Consider the following 23,081-nt stretch of genomic DNA (forward strand, 5'->3'; position numbering starts at 1 on the left):
TTCCTGCAACATCGCAACATCCAACAGCCAGAAGAAAAAGCCAAATAATCCATGAGACACACTTTTTCTTGTGTCTTTCAGAGAAATAAGATTGCAAGGCAACCAAATGAACTAAATTCTAAAGACAAGCCCCTCTGAGGAGAAAAGGGACACATTAACTGTTTTACCTTTAGTAGAGCACGGCAGAAAGAAGGGGCGCCATTAAAGCAGGAAAGAAGAAAGCAACTAAAATTTTCCTGATCCAGAAAGGTGAAGTGTGTCCTAAATAACAGTTTAGGCTGCTCTGTCCAAGAAGGTAGCTACCAGCCACCTGTGGCTATTTAAATTAAACTTAGAATGAATCAAAATTAAATCAAATTAAAAATGAGGGGCTACTGTACTGGACAATGCAGATATAGAACATTTCCATCAGACAAAAGTTCTGTCCAAAAGTATAGGACAGAGCTGGTTTAAAATGAGTGGGGCTCCCAGGCACAAGCGGAGCCCACTTCTCTCTAGCCCTTTACATGGGCCTCCATCAGGTGATCAGGAGAAATACTGATGGCAAGAGAGCCACCCTCCTACCCTCCAGGGCACAGGGATGCAAGCGATAATTAGCACCATTAAGAGATCAAGGAGAAAACTTAATTCCCTGGACTTTTTAAAAAATACAAAGCAAAACACTTAATGCCTTGGAGAGAGGTAGAAGTTCTTTCCCTCTCAGTTCTCTGGCAAAGATCTTCCTCCTTCTGGGGGACAGGTAGAAGTAAAAGTTGTATATTCCTCAGTCAAGGGCAGAAGCAGCCTTGGACCCATGATCTTCACGCACTGATAGAAGGTAGAGTTCTGCTACTATGTGGAAGGGGCAGGAGACTCTCCAGCCCAAGACCATCTACAGATTTAAGGTAGCCTTTGTCTGTGAGTGTATAGCGAGGGGTAGGAATGCTGCGAATGCCCCACTTAGCATCACAACGTCTGCCTAAGCCTGAGGCTGGACCAGAAGAACCAAGATCCTCCCGCATCACCCCAAAAGTTAGCACTAGTAAAAAGTCCATTGGTAAGGGAGAGGCAAAATCATGGATCCCTTCTGTGGTGCGTGTGTTCAGGAATTGCTGAACATTGAGGGTAGAACTGGAACACTGAGAAATACCTTCTGTCACTGCTGGCAACCTACCATTGACCAGAAGAATTTAAAGTCTGTGATGAACTGAAGGTTAATAGTACTTTAAACTGAGCTCAACTATTGACTATAGTGACTCAACTCCTCACACGAACAGCCTAGCAATATGGAAGATTTAAGTTAAATTCAACAATATACTTAATTGCATTAAATATAAATGATCTAAGCTTGTACTGTTTAAATTCGTAGCCACTAGCCACATATGGCTATTGAACACTTAAAGTAAGGCTAGTGCCACTGAGAAACTGAATTTTAAATTTTATTTATTTTAATTATATTTAAGAGTAAAAAAATGTGTAAATTTTAATATCCTGATTATATACTTGAGAAATAAAATATTGCCTGCCTTATCAGTAAACAAAGGATGTCACAGTCATCAGTGATTGCAGCCACTGCCAAAGGTGAGCTGGTGAGCCCTGAGGGAACTCAGGAAGGAAACAAAGAATGCCTGTCATCTAGCAGCCATCAGATTGCAGCCACTCCCGATGGTGAGCCCTGAGGAAACTCAGGATGTGAAAACAGAGGATACAGGCCCCAGATAGCTGAAGTGCGTATCAAAGGAATGATTTCAGTGAGCCCAGACTCTTGCATCTTCCCATACATAGAAAAGCATTAAATTCCTTAACTAGTTTTCTTTTATTAACAATAATCTTTTGTTCCTACTACCTGCCTTTTGTTGCAAAACTCCTATATATCCTAGCTCCCCCCTCACCTCCTTGGAGCAGTTTTCTCAGGGTTAACTTGAGACGCTGCCTCCCGGGCTTGAAGTCCTCAGTAAGTCCACCGAAGAAAACATAACACTCAACTTTTAGGTTGTGCATATTTTTTTTAGTCGACATACTGAAACAATAATATTTTGAATGTAATGGGTTAAGTAAACTATGTTATTAAAATTAATTTCACCTTTTCAGAAAGTTTCTTAATGTGTCTAGCAGAAAATTTAATATTACATATGTGGTTAACATTCTATTTTTATTGGCTAGTGCTAGTCTAAACACTCCAATTAAAAGGCAGAGATTTTCAGATTGGGGAAAAAAGCAAGATCCAACTCTATGCTGTTTACAAGAAACCCATTTACATATAAAGATATAAGTAGGTTAAAATTAAAAAGATGAAACAGGTATACCGTGAAGATACTTAACAAAATAAAACTAAAACGTCTATATTAATATCAGCCAAAATAGACCTCAACACAAGGCATATTATTTGGTATAAAGGGTAACATTGTATATAGATAAAAAGGTCAGCTCATCAAAAAGACATGGTAATCCTAAAAGTATTGTATTTGCACCTAACAATGTAACAACAGAACTTCAACTAAAGCATAAACTAAAAGAAGTGAAAGGAGAAATAGACAAATCCAGTCCCTCTGTCAGTCATTGTTAGAACAAATTGACAGCAAATCATTAGGGTATAGAAGACTTGAACAACCAACCTGACCTAATTGACATTTATTGAAACTGCACCCACCAAGTGCTCACAGAAAGCACAACAAGAGAGGCCATATTTGGGGCCATAAGACAAATCTCAACAACTTTCTGGGCATTGAAATTGCACAGAGCATGTTCTCTGATCACAACGACAGTTACCTAGAAATCAGTAAGGAGATCTCTGCAAAATAGCCAAAGTTTTGGACATTCAACAACACAATTCCTAACCCACATATCAAAGAAGAAATCACAAAAGAAAATAGAAAACATGTTGAGTAGAACTTACTGCACATGGTAAAATATCAACAAGATAGTCCAGAAATCTTTCACCATCTACTTACTTAACACATTTCTTTGTGAACCATTAACTAAAGGGCCGACACCTCCAGCTTTGATCCGGAGCGGCTGAGTGCCTGCGAATGAGTGTTGGGTCAGCAACAATCACTAGTTTTATTTTGCTCTGTGTCTTAGCCTTTTTTTCCTGTTTCCTTTTCTTGTTACTTGCTCAGCTAAATTGAATTAATATTTACTGATCGCCATTTAAGCATAAGGGTCATGCTAGGTCATGCTTATGAAATTAGGAAGATGAGCAAGGCAGAGCTTCTGATTCCAAGTGTTATATTATAGGCATTATACGCCTAGATCTGCTGCCTGGTTTTATTGGCTCCTAATTCGCCATTTCTGGAGCTTGTTTAAGACAGCATTTTTCCAGGCAAGTCCTTCCTTTAATTCAGCTCGGTCCTAGATTTGTTCATTATATCTATAAACCTTGAAGGTCTTGGGTCTGTGCCATTCCTAATTTTTAGAACTCAGTACGGATCCTGGAACTCTGCCAAGGAAAACTTTAATTAATTTTTGACAGACATGTTAAAAATATGTCCTCTAGCTTGATTCTGAGTTCTTGTTTCTTGATGTTTCTCTTTCCTTTTATCCCAACAGAAAATAGCACTATGTCCTTTTCCTTAATTGTGGCCAGAAAGATCACGTATAGATGGCAATTAAAAGATTGCAACCACTGGAGCAAAGAGCAAAAAGAACTTTGCTGAGACATTGCATTGCTCTAGTGATAAACTCTACCATCTTATACATAACAGTTTTTCTTCCATACATCAACATATACAGTAGAGCCGAATTTTACTTTGAGATTATGTATTAAAGGCAGAGAGAAAAGTGAAAATCATATGTCGTTAAAACCATTCCTAAAAAATTTCTAATATCAGCATGACCTCTTAAGACATGTGCTACTAAAGGTTAAAATGTCAATGACTTTTTTTTTCTTGGCATTTTTTCTTGGGCAGTGGAAGCCTAGGCTATTTTGAGGGTGAGGTGAGGAATAGCAACTGATAAATAACGATATCTTTTACTCTCTCTCAACTAAAACTGTGTAATTTTGATTTTGAGCCAGCTAAATATTAGTATAAATTCATTGCCTCAAAAAGCAATTTGCTTAATATGAGAATATGTGTTCTAGAAAAAAAACTTAGTTATAATCATACTATTAAATTATATAGCAGCAAATTACATGGTCCAATCATGAACCTAAAATTGTCATTCAATCTCAAAATAGGTTGACTTTTTTTGGTTTAAGCACATTTTGATTAACAAAAGGTTACAGTAAAATGTGATCCAGCTTCAGCAAGTGACTGTATTCTTAAGGTAAAGCAGAACTTTGAATCTTGTCACTTGATTTCAAGGCAATTGATCTTGCCATTCTGGGCTCTGTTTTCATGAGAACCCCCAGGGGAATACACCCAACAAAGAGACACAGAGGACAATATTGCACATGATGCTTACTTGTTAACACAGTGATTGATCTGGATGGCTTGGTAACCACATTTCCATTTACCACTACCAGAGTGATTATATAATACAGGCCATGATAACTGGCCTTAAAGATAACGGGAGGAGGCAAAGTACTGTTGAATTCCTCAAATTCGAAGAAGTAATTTTTTGATTCACCAGTTATCTTCACCACATACACAGATGATGGACTCATGACATCTGAAGCTTCTAAAGAGACAGCGATGCTATTATCATCTTGGACAGTTACGTGGAATGTTGTAGAATTCTGTTTAAGAAAAGAGAGAAAAAGGAAATGGAGGTCAGATTTCAGATTACTTTGCAATAAAATTATACTGACATAATTTCCCAAAAACTAGTGCTGTGATAAGCATTGCTTTGTGAAATAGAGTTACATAGGTATTTTAGTGTACGAGGAAAAGCAGAAAGAGGGAGATTAACCCGATTGTGGCAATTGATTTTCTCAGGCTTTTTTACTTTTAGCATTCTTCTTGATTGAAAAGCTGCTTCCGGTTCATGGATTGTGACATGTAATAAACACAAAATCAACATCATGGAAATGCGTAATTATAAATGAATGAAAATCATCTTGGCACTCGACTTCCAGAGAAGTCCTGTGGAAGGACTTTGTTTCACCTATGTTGAAGGAGCTGTATGGTTTGAAGAAGCACTGTTTTACTTTGGAGGGAGTAGTCCTGCCATAGTCCTAGGAAAATTCTAGAAGAATGTTTCAAGGCAGTTATTTCCTCTGTGACGTCTCACCTGTCAGTTCTGGAAACTAAAATAGTCAGGGCTGAGAAACCTGTGATAATCCTCATTAAAGGTTAGGCAGTCCTTAATAAGAGAAACTAAGATGCTCTTTGAGGAAAGGACCAGACTGAGGAGTCGTGAGCGTTGATGGAAAAATCAGCAGTTAGTGGACTGAAAACTTTGCTCCAAGTCTCCAGATAAATGCTCATGAACAGTATTTGAAAAATCATTTGTGTAGTTGGTTTAAATATTCCTTCCTGATTTTTTCCCACACTCCACAGTCAGAATCCGTCCTCTTCTGTTCTCTGGTCTTGACAAGACTCATAGACTTTCTAACATTTGCCGATCTGTTTTTTTAAAAAATTATTTATTTATTTATTTTTGGCTGTGTTGGGTCTTCGTTTCTGTGTGAGGGCTTTCTCTAGTTGCGGCAAGCGGGGGCCACTCTTCATCGCGGTGCGCGGGCCTCTCACTATCGTGGCCTCTTTTGTTGCAGAGCACAGGCTCCAGATGCGCAGGCTCAGTAGTTGTGGCTCACGGGCCTCGTTGCTCCGCGGCATGTGGGATCTTCCCAGACCAGGGCTCGAACCCATGTCCCCTGCATTAGCAGGCAGATTCTCAACCACTGCGCCACCAGGGAAGCCCCTGCCGATCTGTTTTTAATTTACCTTCTGGGTATGTCGTGTCCAGGACAAATTATTTCATCGTTCTGAGCATCAGGTTTCTTTTCTACAAAAGTGGGACAGAAAAATTGCTGAAACTTGTCAAGGACTTACAAGGATCCAGGTACCAAGCTAGGCAGGCTATAAACACGGTCATCTCATTTAATATTCAGAGTTATCTCACGAGATGGATATTATTATTTCCATCTCAGTTTTTCACTGTGCAAACTGAGAGCCAGAAAGATTAAGTCACTTGCTCCAGGTCACACATGTAGTTTGGACTTTTAACCACCGTACACAAGTACCAAGACTGAACTCCACTGTTGTTCTACATGTCTTTGCCTTCTCCTCTTGACTTATTTTCCTAACATTGAGTCTGACAGACAGGATATAGCTGATAAATGTTTGTTAAATGAATGAAAAAATTGCCGATTGCATTAATTATATGTGAGCATTCTCTTAGGATTAATCTACTTATTGATTTTGGTACCTCACATATCGTCAGCAACCAAATCAAGTGTGCAATACATCAATCCTTTAAAAGATACTGTATAGACCTAAAAACATACTGACTTTTTTTTTCTTCTTATTTCATTTTTTTAAGAAATCTGGTTTTTAAAGGTCCTAGTACTTATAAAGACTATCTGGCCATTAAGAGAAGTTTAATTCTATGTTAACATTTAGTAGACTTAATTGTGTTCACGCTATTCCTATTACACTAGACTATAAGTCCTCTAGGGCAGAGACTGCATCTTATTTCTAGCTGTGTCTCCAGGTCCAGGACCAATGCCTGGCATATGCCAGGTGGTTTTTGATCTGGGCAGGCCTGGGAAGATTTCTGTAACCCGGGATTGTCAGTACAGATTGACTCTTTAAATGTCCTTTATCCACATTTGTCTCTCATCCTCAGATACATGGGCAGACTTCTAAAACAGAGTTCTGTACTTTTGGGACCAAACATAAAATGAGACCCATTCTCCATTGCCAGCGATCAGGTGAAACATGAGACTAAACCAAGCGTTGAGTATCCAATAGCATTGAAATCTGGTTTTTATTCATTGTTGATTATAGACGTTGATTCACTAACTCAGAAAATAATAAGTTTACAGACATCAGATACACAATTACTAAGAATTTTTTGCTCTATGTTTTAACAGCCAATAAACTGGAAGTGTTTATGATAATGAAAAGAGGAAAAGATAAACTCAATTTTGTAAAGTGTGTAAGGAATATATGTCTCATGTGTCATGAGGCCTTGTAGACAGTTAAAGCCTCCAGGAAAAGGAACTAATCCTCCAAATGCTAACAACAGCTTTGGGGATGATTGTATCAGCCATTAAAATAAGCATTGGCCCATGTGTTCCCAGGTTGCCAAAAATAAATCAGGGTGGGCTAATCAGATTCAGTCAGTGGGACTAATGAGAATAAGGCAGCAGGCCAAGTGCAATCTAGGCAGTGAGCCTAAAAGAAATGTCATCTATGTTATTTTTTTCTTCTCTGTCCCCTTCATTTCAGCTTTTCCTAGAATCTATATTCAGGAGAAAATTCTGAATGTATGCTGCAGGCATGTCATCCCTGCTGAGAAGCAGAGCAAAAAGGAAGTATTAAAAGTAATCAGAATGGATCTGGTAAACTTAGGCAAGGCCAATGCTGATTTATGTGGTGGATATAAAACTATTTAAAACTTTTTCTTTTTCTTTTTCTGAGACTGGTAAAGGTATTGCTCGACTCTGCAGTAAAAATATTTTCGCTGAAATGTCCTTTGCATAACAAAGTTTAATATAGAAATTTCTCTGGTCCAACACCCTCATTTCACACTTGAGAGAACAGTGGTGCAAATGTCACACAGCTAATTGATGTCAGAATAAGGTCTAGGATCCACACGTTCTGATGCCCCTTGGTATTTCTCTTTCCTGAACTAGAGGTAAGTTGCTTGAGACAGCAAAAGGGGCCTAGGGGTTTGGCTTCAGCAAGGAAGCGGGGGCCCAGGAGCCTGTCACTTGTTCTAAAGCCAGTCCTGGGACAGAAAACCTATTGGAGACAGAATAGGCAGCATTAAAGAGGAGAAAAATGCAGGATGAGTCCCTGGGATGTGGGTCAAGGAAGAGAACTAGCCACAGATACATACTGAATAAATCCCAATTTATAGCTTAAATTGTTTAAGTTGGACTTCCAAAATTTGCAGCCAAAGGTCCTGGTCGATACAAGAAAATTGTTCAGTGTTATAGACATGTAGAGAAGATAGCAATTCATTCTGCTTCTGCAGATGGATATGAGGGAAGGTTTCAGGGTAGAAGGGATGCTTGAAAGATACTCAGGAGTTTCCCAGGGAAACAAAAGTCAGGAAAGTCATCTGGAGAAGTAGGAGGAGACTCCAGGGTGCTCTGGAGTGGGTAGACAGTGCTGGGATACTCAGAGGAGAGAGCAAATAGCCCAGTGCAAGTTATGCCTTATTAAGGAATCTGGATAGTTTTATGCCAAAAGAAATCATGCACTGTTTTAATGCAGGAAAGTGGCATGATTAGACAGATCACAGTTTAGAAAGGCCAATATAGTTAGAAGGATGGGCCTAGTGTAGTTAGGAATTGGCTGACTGAGCCCATCTAAGGTCAGCAGACAGTAAGGAGGATGTTGTAACAGTTCACGTAAGACCTGACCAGAGTTCAAGCCAGAGCTGGCTGCACCAGATCTGCCCGTGTGACCTGACGGTGTGATGTGCTTCTAGAACATTATCAGTGCTTCAGCTGGCAAACCAATCAATGATTAGTATTATTAGAGAAGGCATTTTAGAGGGAACACTTAGAAAATTCTGCTGTGCTAAGGTTACCACATAAGAAGTGATGGGATGCTCAATTCTTTTAAATAGTAATATTAATGATGTCCGGTGCTTATATAGCACTTACAGCCATAATTCTCTGCAGACGTTATGTAATTCATTCACTTAGCCTCCTGTCCGGCTCCTGGGAAACCTTTTCCAGCAAGACAGTCTGTCCTTTCAGTTCCTTCAGGAAGATTAAAGTCCCAGAGCTGCCCTGATACTTTCTTTCTTTCAGAAACTGTCAGAGCAGAATTTGGATGTTGATCTCAAAGACTAAGGATGACCTCCAACTAATCTCCCATTATTTATTCTATCATTCTTCAGAAAATTTTGAGCAACCAGCACGTATCAGGAATGGTGCAGGACATTGGGGATATATTCTATTTGGGAGTAAAGAGAAAGACAGGCCTTGTGTGACTTTGTCCCTCCTAGAATTGTGTCTGACCAATAATTATAGCAATGATAATGATTTCAATGATGACAATATTATAATAAAGAACATCAACTTACATGGTGCTTATTGCGTGGTACCAGAAACTGCTCTGAAGCTCATACAGCAGGTTCTTGCAAGCTGCTTGCTGAGTGAATATGCTTACCATCTGCTGTGTACTGCCAGACTTCTTTATGTGGGTCTTAAATGTATCTTCTCAGGTGGAATATGTCAGTTCTCTCTTGGTGCCTGAGTCCACATTCATGCCAACACTGCCTTTCATGTTTTACATGCTCAGATACATCTATTTCTGTCTTTTATGATTTCATGAGACAGAGCCTTCATCTCTTTTGCCTCTTACTTGGTAAAGGGGTCCAAAACTCAAATGTCAGGCAGGTAATATAAATGTGTGAACGAGTCAAGTATAAGAGGATTGAATGATGGATTAGTTAGCAAATGGGAGGGTACAGGCATTGTCTAAAAGCATCATTAAAATCTGGCCAAAGAAAACACATTTGTTTGTCTCTAGGCAAACATAAAATAAAGAGTATACTGGATTTTGGAACTGTAGATAAAGACGTACCTTCTAGGATAATGTAATATCATGGAAGTCAATGGAATACGGTTTCAAGAAGAAAGTGGGGGTCAGTGGTGTCACATGTTGCTAAGAAATGAAGGGCAAGGATTGAAGAAAAGTCATTAGACTTGGTCATCAAGAAGTTAATAGTAACATCTTTAAGAGCACATTCTTTACTAGTAGAAAGTAATGAGAGCCAAGGCAACTTTTAAGGAGATAAAGAGTAAGACAAGCTACATACCCGTAGGGTGGTTCAAATTAAAAAGACAACAAATACCAAGTATTGACAACAATTTAGAGCAAGTGGCATTTTCATTCACTGCTGGTGGTAGTGTAAATTAGCTTAAGCATTTTGGAAAACTGGCAATATCTACTAAAGCTGAATATTTACATAACACATGACCCAGCAATTCTAGTTCTAGATATAGGCTCAGCAGAAATGAATGTGTATGTGCTCCAAAAAACATGTCCAAGAATGTTCATATTAGCTTTGTTTTGGGGTCATAATAGATTCATGGGCATTGATTATATTGTAAATAGTTTAGTTACAAATAAATAAAAGGTTCCATACCAAAAAAAAAAAGAAAAAAGAAAACACATTGGCAGGCCAGTCTCAGCCCGTAGGTTACTGGGTTACAACCCTTGAATTTGTTGCATTTGCCATTTCCTTGATTAAATAGATTATCTTTGCACCTTCAGCTTTCACTCTTACTCTGCTCTGCCCAACCAGAGTGCAGAATGATAAGTCAATTTTTACCCATTAAGCATTAATTTAAAATAAATACTAATAATATTTCCTTAGCAAGTTGCCGTGTGTGTGCATAAGTGAGTGTAAAATAGCATTTTATTATATATACTAATGCAGTAATTATTTCCTGACTGTCAGTATGGACCTGGGGTAGAAGCTCTGTGGAGCTCTTAATTTTGGAGATCAAAGAAAACATGCTTGAGGAAAGAATTCAACCTGGCATTTTTAAAGTGGAAAGAAACTTAGGCTGAGGAGATATGCCGAGATTTTATGTGATATGTAGGATAATAACAATAGCCACATATCACATTTTATATTTTATAAAATGTTTTAAAATACATTTTTTCATTTCATCCTCAGAACCTCCCATTAAGTTATTATCTCACTTCACAGATGAAAACACTGAGGCACAAAGGTAGCCCAAATGCTACCTTTCATACCTGTCCTTAATTGGTGGTGAACTCTCTCAGCACAAACTATGACTTATTCCTCTAGATTATGCTTGAGAGATGCTCAAAAAGTGTGATATCATGAAAAAAAGCAGTTTTGGAGATAAAAAGAAATTTTGGAGGTAGGCCAATGTGGGTTCAAATCTCACTTGAGTGATAATCTCTCATTTTAATTCTTTGAGCCTTCTTTGCTTCAGGTAAATTATGGAAAAGCTAAAACTTATTATGACCAGGTTTTGGGGCGGGGGGAAGTGAGATTATATGTGTACATTACCCAGTTGAATATGTGATATTTAGTAGCGCCTCCAAAAACAATAGCTAATTATTGCTACAGTATTTATGACCTATTTTTCTCCTTGATTCTCTTTGGGACATGTAAATTTTAGAAGATGTATCATTTTAGGACACTAACGCCATGGTTCATAAATAGTTCCATAACCACTCTGACTTTCAGTCTACTTATTCAATAATCAATATTACCCTTTTTTGCGGCATCATGAAAGAGTTTCTTTTTCTATTATTACACCTGTGTGAGACAGCCTGAGCTAACCTGTTTGACTGAAGGTTATCATGGGAACAGTTTCTAGGACCTACTGTGGTGACGAGTTTAGAGACCTGTGAAGCTGCCTGGTTGATGATTGACTCGGGAGGAGGTGGGTCCACCATCCAGGAAGCCATCACATACATCTGTCTTTGACAGTCCAATGATCAGGCAAGTTCTGAAAATGTGTGACATTCTTCTGGCTTAATATGTTTTGAAAAATAGGGGTCTCGGACAGGTCAATTCTGTGAAACAAGTGTTATTTTCAATAACAAGTATTATTTCAACGTGAAGCACTGACAAACATTATTTTGCCTGAATTTTAAAATTCTCTACCCTGCTTCTCTATCCCTAACAGTATTTATAGTTTTTAAGTGGTTTTACCTTAGAAAGATCCTTGTAAAAATGTAGCTGTCCCACTTATAGAGAGATAATGTGAAAGATAATGGCGCTAATCAGTTATTTTAGAATTAATGAGTTCAGTTGAATTTCCCCACAGGCATGAAGCGTCTCTCCAGCTGTGACACCAGTTAATAAAATCCTGAGGATAGTTAACAGAGTGGCTTCTGCTTACGAAACACATAGTTCACAGCATATTTAGGTGCGATCCCTGTGACCTTTTTTGTAAGCACTGCCCTCTAACTCCCCTCCTCCTTGAGTTAGCATTGTCAACAACAGAACTTTCAGATCTTTAAAGCAAATTGTTTCCTGTTTCCTGTGTCCTCCACCATCACTGGGATTTTATGATTTTCCTGGAGGACTGATCCCTCCATGTCGGATAAATTAAAGCCCAGAAGTGAAGGGAGATGAAGTGCTGTACTTTACACACATGCTTGGCTCAATATGTACTTTCATGTAGTTTTTAAAAAATTGGTGGCTCAGTGATTAAGAATCCACCTGGCAATGCAGGGGCATGGGTTCGAGCCCTGGTCCGGGAAGATCCCACATGCCACAGAGCAAATAAGCCCATGTGCCACAACTACTGAAGCCCACGTGCCACAACTACTGAAGCCCGTGTGCCTAGAGCCCGTGCTCTGCAACAAGAGAAGCCACCGCAATGAGAATCCCGCGCACCACAAGGAAGAGTAGCCCCCGCTCGCTGCAACTAGAGAAAGCCTGCGCTCAGCAACGAAGACCGAACGCAGCCAAAAATAAATAAATAAATAAATATTTAAAAAAATAAAAAAAAAATTGAGTGCCTGCTGTATGCTTGGTGCTGAAGATATGATGGTGAAGAAAAGAAATGTGGTCCTGGTTCCAGTGGTGTTCGGAGTCTACAACAGGAGAGACGAAATATACCATTTTAAATAATTACAAGTGGAAGAGGCATTGTAAAGAAGTGAATGATGATAAAAGAGGACCTAGCAACAGGATCTAACCTAGAGTAAGTAAGAGTCTATACAGGTAAGTACAGGCTACAGTAAGAGTTGGCCTGCTGAAGATTTAGAGAAAAAATATGATCTGTGAAGATCAGTGTATATGAAGATTTGGGGGCTGGAGAAAGCACAATGTATTTGAGAAACCAGAATAACATCAGAATGGTCAATAGTGGAAACTAGATCATAGGATACTTTCTAAGTCCTTCTAAAAAAGTTGAGGCTTATTGCTCAAGGCAATGGGAAGCCACTTACAGGTTATTAAGCAGGGGAGTGAAACAGTTAGATTTGCATTCTGCAATAGAAGCAAAACATTTATTATGTTAACCGCTGGCTCCCAAATTCCTATTAGGGGAACTTTTAATGAAAAAATACTTGATAACGAACCACTTGGGATAGAAGGACACACTCTAAAGGTATGAGCAGAGGAATCTAGGCAAACGAACAAAAACAAACAACAAAAGACAGTCAAACTAGTATTCAAGTTACAAAGAAAAGAATGGCCTTATTCCAGAAAGTAAGGGAGAGAGATAAGAGAGGAGGGGCTGGAAAAAAAAACATGGAGAGAAGAGCCAGCATGATGGTGTGATATTGGGATACAGGAGGGGCAATCAGCCAACAGAAATATCCAGATCATGAGGAGGTCAGAGAGCATTTTAAAACTGGGAAAGCCTAATGTTTCATTTGAAGTTAGCATTTTGAATACTAAACATTTCTCCATCTCCCCAAACCCCAATCTTTACTAATGTTTGTGACATTCACACGTGTTTTGTGTGAGTGGCTCATTAGTGTGACTTGACGAAGGGGCTGAGTTTCACATGCATGTGTTAGGACACAGAAATGGTCATCATAGAAGTTGGTGGATGCCTGAGGGAAGAGGAAATCGTGAGAATGAAAGCCTCCTCCAAATTGACAAAAATCCCGAGGGGATTTGAACACTGGAAATGGGAAAGGATTGAAAGCCAATTTCCTTTAAGTCTCAGGGTGGGTAGGAGGATACTTCTGGTTACACTACAGAGAGCTGGTTTGTAAGGACAGGCAGATGTAGGGTGTGATGGTAGTATTCTAGGAGATAAATGATGGCAGCTAGGAACAGCATGATGTCAGGAGAAATGTAGAACTTTTGTTCTACAAAAGTAGAGCAAAAATAGAAACGCAGAACTTAGTGACTTGAAATTTGATTGGTTGTGGGTTGCTTGGGGGGTTGATTTTATACACAAACTCACACATTATCATTATCGTATATGAAAACGACTGCAGGCAAGCAGAGATTAGCAGGGTGGGAAGAAGGGTGATGTGTATAATTAGTTCAGTTCAGTTTGATACACAGCGAGTATACGATGCATGTGGGATATCCAAGTGCAAATGCCAAGTGGGTGATGAGCTATAGGTATCCAGAATTCAGAAGAGAGGTCTGGATCTAATACTTGGAAGAGATCGCAGAAGAGATGGTAGCTGAAGGCCTGGGAATCGAGGAGATACGGCAGCGTGGTAACACAACTACTACTATTAACAGCGCTTACTTTTATTAAGAATCTACTTCGTGTTAAGAACTTTTTAGGCATTACTTTGCTTAATCCTTTTAACAACCCTCTAAGATAGATATTATTATTTGCATTTTCCCAGTTTGTAACTGAGCCTCAGAAAGCTTCAGTAACACGCCTAAGGTCACATGCTTTTATGTGGTGGGCATGAGATTTAAATCCATGTTTCTCTGATTTCAAAGTCTGTGCAATAACCATGACACTGCACTTCAAGTTTGTGCTACAGACTGTCTTTTACTTCATTCCTCTGCAACCATGTGGCATGAACATCACTTCAAGATCACTCATCTTTATTACATGGCGTGGGCGGTTACAGGACATTCAGGTGTAGTGGAAAGAATAATGACTTAAATAGAGCTCAACATGAATACCAGTTCCATTACATATGGACTACCCTGTAGAGACCTCGGGGAACCTTAGTTTCCTTGTCTAGAAAATGGGAAAAGAATGCCTATCTTACAATGTTGTTGTGATTAAAATGAAAAAAATGGAATTAAGATACTTGCCATATTTTATGTCTTGCACATACTAAGTGCTTAATTTTGATGGTTTAAAAAATGGCAATTACACTTAATGAATCTGGCTAAGAAAGCTCTTGTTAGCTGCATTGCAAAGCTTTCTGAATATCATTAGAAACTGAATAGATAATAAAAGAAACAAGTTTTCACTTGTGTAAGAACCCTCAACATCATAATAAAACTCTAAAATGATAATCATGCAATTTTTCAACGTGTATTTTTCAGGAACAGTGGTAGCTCAGATTTGCTGTTACTTGAACTAGTTATAGATATAATTCAATTAGAAATATTATTTTTTCTTGTCATAGTAAAATAGCTTCTAAACAAGCCTAACTCTCTCCTATTTCTCCTTTCTTCAAAATCCCGAATTATTAAGAGTAAGAGAATTACAAAATTACAGTCTTGAAAAAAACAATAGGATTATGAAAACAGAATTATGAAGAGTAAGGAGCATATAATTTAGGGTAAAAATTTGTCTCATTAGATTGTTGAACAAAGGCAAGTTACATAGCCTTTCTGAGACAGTTTTCTCATCTGTAAAATGGGGTTACTACTTCCTTTAACTATACTTTTGTGATGATCATATTGGATAATGTTTGTAAATTACCTGGCACAGCTGAGTGCATTCTAAATGCCCAATAAACAGCACAGTTCTGGTCATGTGAATGTTCTGGGTTTAAAATCTTGGGGAAAAATATCACTGAGCTTATTATTCACTAGCCAATAAAAACCAGATTCTTTAGCGTGACCCTTAAAGCCTTTCACAATCTGTCCCTAATTTACCATCTCATCTGATCTGTCACTATTTCTCTGTCAAGAACTCCATGAACCTCACAGGCTAGTCAAACTCCCCATTCCATTTGCCCAGGGGCTTTCTTGCCTCTGTTGTCCTATTGATGTATTCCTTCTGCCTGAAATATCCCTTCCCTCACTTCGAATATCCAATTCTGACACTCTATCTCTATCAAATACCACCTTCTTCGAGACATCTTTGTGACCACCTCAGACAGAATCAGTCTCTTCCTGTAATCCACAGCCCTCTATCTAAATCTCTCCCAGAACACATCACTCTGTAAGTGGGATCATACAAATCTAGTAACAGGCAGATTGCCGTTACAGTAGGAAGTGGAAATAATTTCAAAAGACTCTTTTACCAAGATCCTGCTCTCCTCTCTTTAAGTATTCATAACATCTACTTAAACCATTTGAGGTTAACATTTTACATATTCATCTTCATTTCACAATGTTAACTTTAAATTGTCACCATTTCTTACTTTCCACTGCATGAATAATGTTCAGCCAGCGTTGATGCTATTTTGAATTACAAGAAGGCTGGAACAACAATCTGATATTTATGTTTTATAAATGAAGCTCAAAAATATCTTTGTCTTTGGGAACAGCTGTAAAAAGACAGTATGCAATTTACTGCACCAAATGAAAGGATTCCATTCTTTGGGAAAGGATGGCATTTCTATAAATCATGCTGTGGTATTTGGTGAGGAAATATCATTACTTTTACTTGACATACTGAACTTGTTGTTAATTGGCATTTCATCATTAAATAGTTTCTTATTGCCCTGTACAAGATGTAATTTAAAAGGTAAAAACCAGAAATGCTTGAAATAATTTTAAAAGGTGGTTTTTACCATTAGAACATTTTGATGGTACAGAATCTAATGGTAAACATGAATTTTTTTCATTGGGTTCTGTACAGAAATGTTTAAGCCTCTTTCTGTATCTTTTCTTACTATTTTAGTTTCTGTTCTTAAAGGCAGCAGCTGTTATCGGTGGCCCGATACAAGTACCTCACGCCAATTTGCATTAATCTACACAATTTATGTTAAACAAAAGATCTTTAGTTGCAAAGCTTTTATTTGATTCATAATAAAGTCTTAATAAAGTCGTAGCATGCAATACTTTTACCAGGCCATGGCTGAATGTGAGATCCATATGATTTTTTAAAAAATTAGTAATATGTGCTTTAAGTTCTGAAACACACGTTTCCTTTCTTGAATACCCTGAAATATAATACTTAAAATCAATATTAATTTTCCATTTGCTAACTACTCTATTTCTATTTCCTCCTCCTTGAATAATATTCCACTTCTCCTTTCTTCTCTATCTCTTTTTTTCCCCATTTTTTTCTCCCTTCATATTACTGCTCATGGTCTGTCTTGTGCTGTGTTTGGTTAGTTCTGTGTATAAATTTCCTGTAGATTTTAACCTCCTAAAGACAGAGAATCAGACCTCACTTATTATCTATCACAGAATCTAACAGAGTACTTTGCTATTTGGAACTTAATAAATATTTATAAACTGAAATCCGTCCATTTATCCATTCATCCACCTATCTTATTTTTACTGAGCCTTTAACAACATATACTTACTGTGTCTCTTCAGCCTATTCTTATGTGTCAGAGTATTTCTTATTACAGCTCAGTTTCTGTATTATTATGGCAAAGTCATATTACTGTATTTTAGAAATAAAAGAATACTTGGCCAAACTAAGAAAGATATTAAGGAGAGAGGCAAGGAGGTAAGTGGTGAGAAAGCAGGAATTAGACACAGAGGTAAGACTAAACGAATATAAAGAAAGAATGGGTGAGAGATAATGAAGAAAAGGTGTGAACTGGGAATAAGTAATAATGAACAATAACACAGTGGCAGAATAAGACTGACATTTTGTATCTTTGCTGGTCATGACTCTATCTGTGCTATTATTTAATATCTGATAGAGAAAAAAATCAAACTAAATTTTGATTAATATCTCAATTGTTTCCTTATCTACGTTCCACTTTGTTCTTTTTCTCCTATGGCTGTGTTATAATTTGTTTCTGACTTACAGATAATATATTCTTAAAGACTCATGGATGCACCATTAATAAATCATATGTTGCTATGGAAACTAATAGAGATTTAATCATCTAACTGCCCATGCGGAGGCCGAGCATCCACTTGGCTGAGACGGTGCCAAAGAGATTCAAATATTGGATGGGAGATTGGACTTCAGGACCCCTTTCAATTCATAACTTCAAAGAGTTATGAATTAATAAAAGCTGAACCTATGAGTAATTTCTAAGAGTATTAAGAGATGCATGCCAGACTTCCTTTTAGGTCATAAGTATCCAGGATCTGTTTTCTTCAAAATGATCATTTCTCTCAAGCCTTTTCCATTAGCTTAAGCTTCAAGGGAACAAATCATGGAACATTTACTGGAAGAATTTAATAATACTTTGTGATAATTCAATACTGTGTTTTCCAAATACATTGCTGCATAATTTACAATGAATATGATTAATTATATATATTTAGTGCATAACAGTATGATTTTCTGTTTCATTGGAATAAGGAAAACCACTAACTTGATGCATTTATTTAGGTGAATGCATCTACTTCTTTGTGTATTCCCTTTAGCATTCAAAGTGAAAAAGCGATGTTTACTTATCAGGTAATTACAATTAAGCCTGTACTAACTGCTATAATTAAAGAGAGAAAAGAATAGTAACAATAGTAATAGCTAGCATATATTAAATACCTAATATATGCCAGGGTTTGTTCTAGGCGTTTTAGATTAATTATGCCTAATCCTTAAAGCAATATTTAGAGTTTACTATCATTAGTTTATCAATAACTAGGAAGCAGAGGATGGAATTCAAAGAATAATTTGTAATGCTTGCTTGGTGTTGGTTACAAGAGCACGATTATGAGCAAGGGAGACTTGTTCAGCCCTCACAAAGATTAATTCTAAATGAGCAATAACAGTAAGAAGCATCAAATATTATGATGAGATGCACAATGTACTCTGATAGCAAGAACACCTTACCTAGTGATGATGAAGTTGATGCTTGAAAGATTATCAGGACTCAGTGGTCAACAGGCTGGAGTGTCGGGGACATTTCAGGCAAGAGGGGCTGGGAACAGCAGTGTGTTTAGGGACAGAGGACAGCACAGCGTCTTCAAGGAACAGGAAGGGACTTGCAGGTCATGTCCAGGTGTTTGGGACCATTGAATTATTCTAAGCATCAGAAGGCCATGATTAGATTTTCTTTTGAGAGCAAAAGAGCTAGCAGTGGTATGGAGCTCGGATGGGGAGAGGGCAAAATGAAGCAAGAGATCAATTAGAAGGCTGTGGCAATAAGCAAGACTTATCTGGACTTGGCAGTGGAGAAAGAGACGAGGGTGGCAATGAGAAATCTATTAAGGAAGTATCAGTAAAGTCCCAACAAGCTGTCAGAGTACGAAGGAGGCTTGGAGATTATGTTGTCCAAACTCCTTAATACAGATGAGGAAACCCAAGGCCGGGAAGTGGGAAGGGGTCTGCCTAGGGGTAACTGCCTCGTTAGAGGAAGACTCCTATTGAATGCAGATCTTCTTGAACCCACTCCAGTGATATTTCCATGATGATATTTTGTCCTCCCAAACCTACCAAATCAATTAATTTTTTTTCCATTTCTTCCATAAGAAATAAAGCTTACTTAAGTGGACTTTCTGTAGAGATACAAGGCAAATTTGGCTCTTAGATGAGTGAGCAGAGTGGAGGCAATTTTTGTATACAAGTGATTACTTTCCAAGGGGAAATGGAGACTGCCTGCAGAGTTTATCATTTTTTGATAACAAACGAACAAATTAAAAACAAAAAATTGAGAATTTTTTCACTGCATTTAGTCACAAACATACCAAAAAATATTATATCGTAGAAAAAATAGCTTCAGTGAATATAGTGCTTTGGTAGGGCTTCTCAAAATTAAAAGGCATATGAATTCAGGTGGTCTGGGATGGACCCCAAGTGTCTGCATTTCTAATAAGCTCCCAGGTGGTACTAATGCTCTTGGTTCATAGAACACACTTTGAGTAGCAAAGCCTTACTTTTCAAAGGTTTTACTCGCAGGTTGCAGGCATGAATGGTTAATTAGCAAGGTCCCGAGCCATCTAGGATAAGCTAAGAGTCTAAGCAAGTCAGTGCCTCTAACCAGGAGGCATTTGCAGTGTGAAAACAGGTGACCCAATGGACAAGATAATTTGCTGATAAACCATTGTGAAGCCGTCTTCAGAAGAGGTGGCTTTTACCACTGGGGTAACACAAAGATGAGGCTCAGAGGCTTTAAATGAACCAGGAGAAGCACTAGCCATACGCTACCACAGTTGACACATCTGCCTGATGCCCTGGGTGTCCCCCTGGGAGCACTGAACTCTGCATTAGGTACCTGAGTTGAAATCCTGTTACTTAGCTTTATGATCTAGGTTAACCTACTAAAGATTACGGGCCTTGGTTTCACTCAATTTTATTTTTAAGCTTCAGTTTTTGTCAACTTTATGTTTAGAATAATTCAGAGATGATAATGACATAATACACCTGGAAATTGTATGTTACACAGTAGGTGTTCAAATGAATTGGAGGAATGTGTGTTTGAAAATTATGTGGGTGAATCTTTCAAGCCTTGGATCTAAATATTCTTTTTCTCACCCCAGGTCTGCAAAATTCATGAAGCAACTTCCATATCAGGCAGTTAAATGTGATTCTTTTCGCATGGAAATGGTCTATGAAAGAGTTAGAAAAAAGTGTTGCATCTGTATATTTCTGGGTTTGCACGGGTTGTGTCACATCAGATTTAAATCTAGAAAGAGCGGCAGGTAGAGGTGATGAACTCCATGTAGCAAAGGCAGAAAGCTTGGACTTTAAGAATGAAATTGAACAATTATAGACAAAAAGACAAAATTTGTGCACTTGATATAACATCAAGTTTTCTGTAAAACAGTCACATCATTATGGCCAAATAATCACAGGATGAAACTGAGATGGCAAAGGCAGGAGAGAATCTTAATTACCTTGGGGGAAAAGCTCAGCTACTTCTGGCTGAGGGTTTCCAACACCCAGGAGAGAAAAAACTAGTAAATAAACTACAGTATAAAACTCCTTCATTGTCAGGGGTGCTGCTTAGTAATTCACTGTAATTCAATATGTAATCAGAGGAAATTTCCTGAATGCAGAATACTGTCATGCAGCATTGCTCAGAGAATTTGCAAATACAGCAGGGGACATAAGACATGGACACAGATATACAACATTTGGAAGAAGACATGATCAATAAGAGTGGGGAACAAAACGAGAGATAATATTCAGCTGGGGCAATCAAAGAATGTTTCACATAGGAAGTGGTATTTCCTTGAATCATAAGTCATTAAATTCAAAATTTAAAGGGATCTTGGAAACAATGAGTCTGATCCCTTGGGCTAGTGAAAATGGTGAGGAAAATTTGTTAGAGGTAGACAGTATTAAGTACAGAACCCGATTAAGTTCAAAAGTTTTACTCAGTGGTAGCACGTGGCACATGAGAAGAAGCAATGAGAGACAAGGAAAAAGGCTAGATTAAAGCAAATGAAGAAAAGTCTTGAATGCCAGGCTAAGAATTTGAACATTGTGAGCAGGAAACCATTCAACAAGTGTTTTATAGAACCTACTGTATAAGACCTTCCTATAAGCCCAGACAGGTTATGTCAATTCCCTATTCTTTGCCACTCTTTCTTTATAATCAGTGCATTTTGCTAGACAGGGGAAAATAGAATAGGCAAAACTATAACCCTGGATGGATTCTTTTAAATAAGATTCCATATTACTCAGCTATAAAAAAAATGAAATGATGCCATTTGCAGCTGCATGGATGGACCTAGAGATTATCATACTAAGTAAGTCAGAAAGAGAAAGACAAATACCATATGATATCACTTACATATGGAATCTAAAATATGACACAGATGAGATTATGAAACAGAAACAGACTCACAGACATAGAGAACAGACTTGTGATTGCCAAGGGGAAGGTGGGGGTGGGGGGGCAGCAGAGGGTTGGATTGGGAGTTTGGGATTAGCAGATGCAAACTATTATATATAGGATGGATAAACAACAAGGTCCTACTGTATAGCACAGGGAACTATATTCAATATCCTATAATAAATCATAATGGAAAAGAACACGGAAAAGAATATATATGTATGTATAACTGAATCACTTTGCTGTACAGCAGAAATTAACACAACATTGTATATCAACTATACTTCAATTAAAAAAAATAAGATTCCATAAGGAAAATTCCTAGTATTAGAAAAAACATCCTTCTTTAAACATGAGCTATAACCAATTTACATTGGGATGTACTAAGCAGAGGAAGTACATGTGTATGTAATGCTTGGCATTTCATTATCTTATAGGCTAAAGAAACGAGCTATACATCATATGTTTCTGAGTAGTTCCACATTGCTATAATATTGCTGCAGATTTGTGACTCTATTGTTATAGTCACCACAAGTAAACACAATTTAGAATTTTTGAGAACTGAAATCACGATCTCAGCGACAACAGAAGTAATGTTTACTCAACTGGAATTATACTTCAAAATGAAATAAATATTTCCTGAGAAGACTGATATGAAATCCACAATTTCTCTTTTATCAATGGCAATCCTTTTGAAATGAACATGACATAAGACACTGAATCCTTAGTTTCAAAAGAACCAGCCATCCAGCATACCTATATTGTTCTTTTTTGTTTGAAGACAATAAGATGCAACCCACTTATGTTGCCAGCAATTTAGCTCTCAAAAACTGCATCCTGGATCCTTTTTTTGTGTGTGGCAAATAACAGTTACGAGGCATAGGTTTGTGGCTAATTCAAGAATCAACTTTTGGATGCATCCATCAGGAATTCTACCAGGAATTCATTAGCTGGCTCTAAGTTTAGTAATTCCTTCCTCACGGAGTGCTCTATCTTATTCCTAGACCTAATTTTGTGTCAGCGCTGCCTTGCTCATCCAAACCTTTGCCATCTTTCTTGATCAAGTGAGATCAGAGAAGGCTGGTGGTAAAACAGTTAAACTCATAAATGTGGCAGCATTCAAAGCCAAGGTGGCAGAGTCCTGCTGAGTCTGATATCTTGCTTTTCACTCACATTGCTTTGCCTTTTTATTCTCTGTAAATGGGTGGGAATTGAGCAATAAGACGCTGCTGTGATTCTTTTTTTTTCAGATTTACTTATGCACAATTTTGGAACTGAATATTCATTCTTTGACATTGATATTTACACTTTCTACTGCCTTTCGCCCCAGACATCCGTTGACAAAGAGAAAAGTGTGGCCATTGGTTGTTATCCTGTTTCACTTGCTATAAGTGTTGCATGGTAAGAGTCAACCAGGCATCCATATGGCTGGTTCTCTAACTGAAATCTTATTTTTTCCAGGCAGCCCTCTGCTGGGGGGCTTGATGATTCATATGCTGTATGTAGGCT

General features: G+C 37.9%; 1 protein-coding gene across 3 annotated transcripts in view; it reads right to left on the minus strand.

Moving 5' to 3' along the window:
• PTPRO (protein tyrosine phosphatase receptor type O) overlaps positions 1 to 23,081 on the minus strand; it is a 235,418-nt gene that overhangs the window by 108,380 nt on the left and 103,957 nt on the right. For all 3 annotated transcript variants that reach the window (XM_057557630.1, XM_057557629.1, XM_057557628.1), the window contains exon 2: positions 4,384 to 4,657. In XM_057557630.1, coding sequence (XP_057413613.1) covers positions 4,384 to 4,657 — 274 coding nt within the window. The remainder of the gene's footprint in view (positions 1 to 4,383; positions 4,658 to 23,081) is intronic.

The sequence above is a fragment of the Balaenoptera acutorostrata genome, chromosome 11 (genome assembly GCF_949987535.1).
Source record: "Balaenoptera acutorostrata chromosome 11, mBalAcu1.1, whole genome shotgun sequence".
In the NCBI taxonomy this organism is placed as follows: Eukaryota; Metazoa; Chordata; class Mammalia; order Artiodactyla; family Balaenopteridae; genus Balaenoptera; species Balaenoptera acutorostrata.